The sequence below is a fragment of the Montipora capricornis genome, chromosome 5 (genome assembly GCF_036669925.1).
Source record: "Montipora capricornis isolate CH-2021 chromosome 5, ASM3666992v2, whole genome shotgun sequence".
Taxonomy (NCBI): Eukaryota; Metazoa; Cnidaria; class Anthozoa; order Scleractinia; family Acroporidae; genus Montipora; species Montipora capricornis.
In genome coordinates, this window is record NC_090887.1 from 13,867,928 (window position 1) to 13,872,927 (window position 5,000).

A 5,000-nucleotide genomic window follows, 5' to 3' on the forward strand; every position below is an offset into this window, starting at 1 on the left:
ACGTTCACCCAAAGTTTTCAAGTTGCAATTCCCCAAAAACAAAAATTCCCCTCCCCAAAAACAAATGTTAATAGCCTAAGCATTAAAATGGTTGTTTAAAGGAACCAGATTTGTCATCATGAGAGGAAGTCAACCAAACAGCATCCTTTGGGTTTTTAGTGTGCCACTAAAATGACGTGACAGTGTCCCGTTGAACCGTTTTTAACTATGGAGTGCTGTGAAAGCCGCCGCAACCAAAAAAGTTGCGTGCGGGAATTATATGAGCTTTATCTTTCGATTGGCTGCGAATAAAGTACGAGATTTATGAGGGAATTATGCATCAAGTACAGTATTACAAAACCCAACTTGACGTTACACTTCCGGCTCCACACTTAATTGAAAGTAGCTCGGTGCAAGAAATTTAGATACGCACTGAGTTGGGTAAAGGTTGCTATGTGAGCACGAAAGACGAATTAGAGATTTTATGAAGTGGCTCTTTAGACCAGCTTCACAAGGGCCAGTGGAAAATGCTAGGCTTAAGTACACGAATCAACTGGCAGTCAAACGTTTGTAGATTACAGTTTTCTCTACCCATCGTAGAGTGTATAAAAACAGGCGACTTGCTTGTGAAATATTACTATGATTAGGCATTTGCTTATTCGTTGTTCTTTCTTTCCTTTCAGATGAAGGACCTGAACCACCAAAATGTCAACACCTTCATCGGTGCTTGCGTAAACCCCGGTCAGATTTGTATACTGTCACAATACTGTAACAAAGGAAGTCTCCAGGTAAAGATAATTTGCTGCTGGTTAAAGTCTATAAACGAGGCTTTGCAGAGACGCTTGGTCTAGAAATAATAATTAGAAAAGGAAACATTGATGGCAACTCGACCGAAAAACAGGCCTGTACGGGTCCGCAAATGATGCCAGAAGCGGAAACGATCTCCAAACTGTACCGCAAATGATCCCCACATTGGGCCGACTGATCACGAAAAAAAAGTAAGGAATGGCATGGACAATGGAATGGTCTGGATAGAGAATTAATGTGAGGAGCCCTTGTTTTTATTAAAATCACTTTAAATCATGGCTCACAACAGGTTTCTGCCTCATAGTTTTCCAGAAAGACTGAATTTTGTTTCTTACCACGCTGTTATAAATTTGAACGCAATTTTTAACTGATTGCGACCAGGGGTCCGTTTCTCGAACACTGCGCGTGTTGGAATATCCCGACTGTTTGTTTTCGTTTCGTGGTTTTGCAGTACTGGTCACGCGTGACTGCGCACCAGGATAGATTTGAATTTTTGACACATGCATGCTCAATACGAAATGTCTCTGAATCGAGGCCTCTGGCAGACCCGATTTTTCTAGGAACATCGAAAGACACTCTGCTCGCAGGGTTCGAGAAACAGGCCCCTGGTCATAATCAGTTTAGAATTGCGTCCATGTTAGTTTTTGATGATTGTATCCGATTAAATTAAATGTGGCAAATTTATAACAGCGTGGTAAGAAACAAAATTCAGTCTTTCTGGAAAAGTATAATGAGGCAGAAACCTGAGCCATGATTTAAAGCGGTTTTAATAAAAATAAGCTGTCTTCACATTGATTCTCTATCCAAACCATTCCACCCTCCATGCCAATCCTTACTTTTTTTCAGGATCATTTGCGGTACAGGTTGGGGATCATTTGCCGACCCGTACGGGCCTCCCACATGACGAAAACGAAACGGCACGATTAACGCTGAGACTGCAAAAGTGCGAAAATCGTGGTCACTTGGTAGTTTTTCAGAAACATGGGATGGCATAAGCACATCCTGTCTAAGATTCAGTGGCCGTTCGTGTTGGTTTCGTGTTGGTGTCGCCGTTATTTGCTTGTGTAAAGGCATTTTGGCCTAATCTGTTATTGGATGGTTGACCGCTTCGAATACCTCGTGCTCTTTACTTTTTTACGGGTGGGTGTTTTTTTCCTGTAAGTTACACAATTTTTTTCTTTGTCTGTTCAGTAAAACAGTTTTTGTAAGTAAAATAATGTAAGTTTAAAAAATTGTTGCTGTCATTTCAAGTGGGCATTGACTTCTTAAAATGACAGACAAGCAAATTGGCAGCATCCAAGCAGAACGCTCTTATTGCATGTGCTATTTATTTATTTATCTCTAAGACTTACAATTTCTCTTGGTAGTTAATTTATAACTTGTAACTTTTCAGGATGTATTGCACAATGACAGCCTTTCTCTGGATTGGATGTTCAAAATGTCTATTCCATGTGATATTGCTCGTGTATGTACAATATTTGGTTTTATGTTATTTTTGTGTGAAAAATAAAGTGAACACCGTCGATTTGCGAACTGACCATCTTCCACAGTTTCATGGTTAAATTGCATTGGAATAGTTAACTTGTTTTTTGTGTCCGTTTCAAAATGCTTCCGAGCTCAACCTCGAACTGAGGGACAGGATCATGCCTCTGACCTCGGGAAATGGCTTCCAGTTCTTTCGATTAAAACAGTAGCATATCATGCCAACGAATTCGCTATGATCTCTAATGAACTTCCCATAAGAATCCATTTGCTATTGCCTTAACCCTATTTTGAAACAGAGGCAACATTCTCAATTTTCCTACAACTGAACAGGGGATGCACTACATTCAAAACAGCCCCATCCAGGTTCATGGCAACTTGAAATCTTCAAATGTGCTCATTGATAGTCGATGGACCAGTAAAGTCACCGATCACGGTTTGTTCCTATTCAAAGAAGGGCAGGAGATTGACGTGGAGGCGGGAACAGAAGCCAAGTACTATGGTATCTTGAAATTTTTATACTCAAAACAGATAGCAGGCACCCTAAGACACGACAAAAACGTTTACTTATTTGGGACTAAGTTAAAGTTTATTTTGTTATCTTTGAAATGAGGTATTGTTTAACACGTAGCTGGGAATTGCTTCTGAGGAAAGTAAATATTATTTGCTAGAGAGTTGTATTGAGTTAGAGTGATCACCGATTTGCGAGATGGCTTCCTTCGGCCCAGCTTCCGAGTCATGTTACCATAGTTACCGGCATAGGCCCTACAACTGGCCCAAGTTGTTCTCAATTCAAAGTAAATTTGTCGAAAATAATTAGTAAGACCGAAAACTGTCAAGCTTTTAAAAATGACGCTGGGAGAGGATTCAGAGCAAGGTCAACATTTTAAAGTAACATTTTAATTTTTTTCCTTTCTTTTCAGATGCTCTTTGGACTGCACCTGAGCATACTTTCAACGATCTTTTCCCTCGCTCTCAAACTGGCGATGTCTTCAGCTATGGAATCATTCTCTCAGAGATTTTAACTCGTGCTTTGCCTTACAACATGTTTGAGGAATTAACACACAAAGGTTTTTTTCTTCGTTCAGTTTAGCAGTGACAATGTTCGAGTTGTAGGCTATTCTAGTTATAACCTTCTGCTAAATATAAACAGTTATAGGCAGGTAATTGCTATATAAAGATCTGTTGGGTTCAAAAATAAAAAAAAAAAATTATGTAAAAAGGGCACTTGGTGCTGTGACTCTCTATGCGAATAGTATTTAGCTTGTCTCTGTAGTGATTTTTATCAATTTGTTTCGGTATCACGTTTGCATTGTTTCTTCACCAATTAGCCGTTCGGAAGATCGTATGAAACGAAAAAATGTAATTTTTAGATTTAAGCAGCACGTGAAAATTCCATTTTTCCTGAACATTGCTGGCCTACCTTTAGCCGAACTAAGCTTTAGAAGACGTTACATCCAAATGTAAAAGTAAAAAACATGTGGGAAGATAAAAGAGACATCTGATGCCTACGCCTTAGGCATTGGCCCATTTGGAAAGGGCCAACCTTTAAAATCTTGCCCCTAAAATAAGACATATTTCACTGTAGAAGGTTTCTTATTCTGAAGGAATCTCACGTTTGCGGGGTTTTGTGTTTGATCTTTACTTTCACTTTACAGAAATCATCGAGCGTGTTCAAAAAGGAGTTAGTCCACCATTCCGTCCACGAATCACGAATGACTTGGCAGAACATTCACTCTACATACAGATGATGAAGCAGGCCTGGGATCAAGACCCACTTATAAGGCCAACGTTTTCCGACTGCCTCAAATATCTGAAGCAGATGAACAAAGGAAAGTAGGTGGAAACCTTAAAGTGACTAATAGAATTTAGGCGGCACTGTTAAACGTTATAGGATACAAAAATCTGGATTCAGGTTTTCCCACCGAAACTTAATCAAGAACGCCTTTCCCACTTAAGCCACAGATAGTTAAAAATGGATAATAAGCATTTACATTCTCAAACTTGGATATCGCATTTCTAGCGTTTTGCAAGTGTTGAAGAATTTATGAAAATTAATAAATACCTCATAATAACCTAGTTCAATAGCCGTAATATCAGATATAGCCCTCGTTGTTTTTTCCAGATGAAATAATGGTACCCCTCCCATAAATTGGCCAATTGCATGCGAGTGCTATCTAAAAGATATAATGTTTGAAAGACAGTGCTGTCATAGAAGGAGCCAATAACCCGGAGACTACAACTTTAATACTAGGTCTATGTAACGGCATTTTCACAGATGAAGATATTCTTAGGCGAGTTTTAATAAGATTTGGCCTACACGAGTGACCAATCTCAATCCCATGGATAATAATGTCTTATGCAAGACCCGTAATTAGCTGGAAAGGTCTCGATTCGCGGGAAAATCAATCTAAAAATAACTCGGTAAGTAAAAACACCGTTCCACAAATACAATGAAGTTGTGAGCTTCTAGTCATGGGCTCATGATGATAGAATGTTGTTGAAAAACGAGATGCCCTTTGTTGATAAAGACGTTGCTCCTTGACACAGGGAATTCAACATCATGGACACCATGATCACTATGATGGAAAAGTATACGGATCATTTGGAAGACATCGTTGCCGAGCGAACAGCTGAGCTTGCAGCTGAGAAGGCAAAGACAGATGAATTATTGTACAGAATGTTACCAAGGTTCGAAGTTTAAGTATTAGTAAGGAATGTTTAGTAAAGGG

At 39.3% G+C, this 5,000-nt stretch overlaps 1 protein-coding gene across 1 annotated transcript in view; it reads left to right on the forward strand.

Moving 5' to 3' along the window:
- The window catches only part of LOC138049570 (atrial natriuretic peptide receptor 1-like), a 96,203-nt gene that overhangs the window by 74,257 nt on the left and 16,946 nt on the right, over window positions 1-5,000 (forward strand). The window contains exons 10-15 of the mRNA XM_068895911.1: window positions 663-767; window positions 2,180-2,251; window positions 2,602-2,770; window positions 3,192-3,338; window positions 3,927-4,104; window positions 4,819-4,959. Of these exons, the coding sequence (XP_068752012.1) occupies window positions 663-767; window positions 2,180-2,251; window positions 2,602-2,770; window positions 3,192-3,338; window positions 3,927-4,104; window positions 4,819-4,959 (812 nt within the window). The remainder of the gene's footprint in view (window positions 1-662; window positions 768-2,179; window positions 2,252-2,601; window positions 2,771-3,191; window positions 3,339-3,926; window positions 4,105-4,818; window positions 4,960-5,000) is intronic.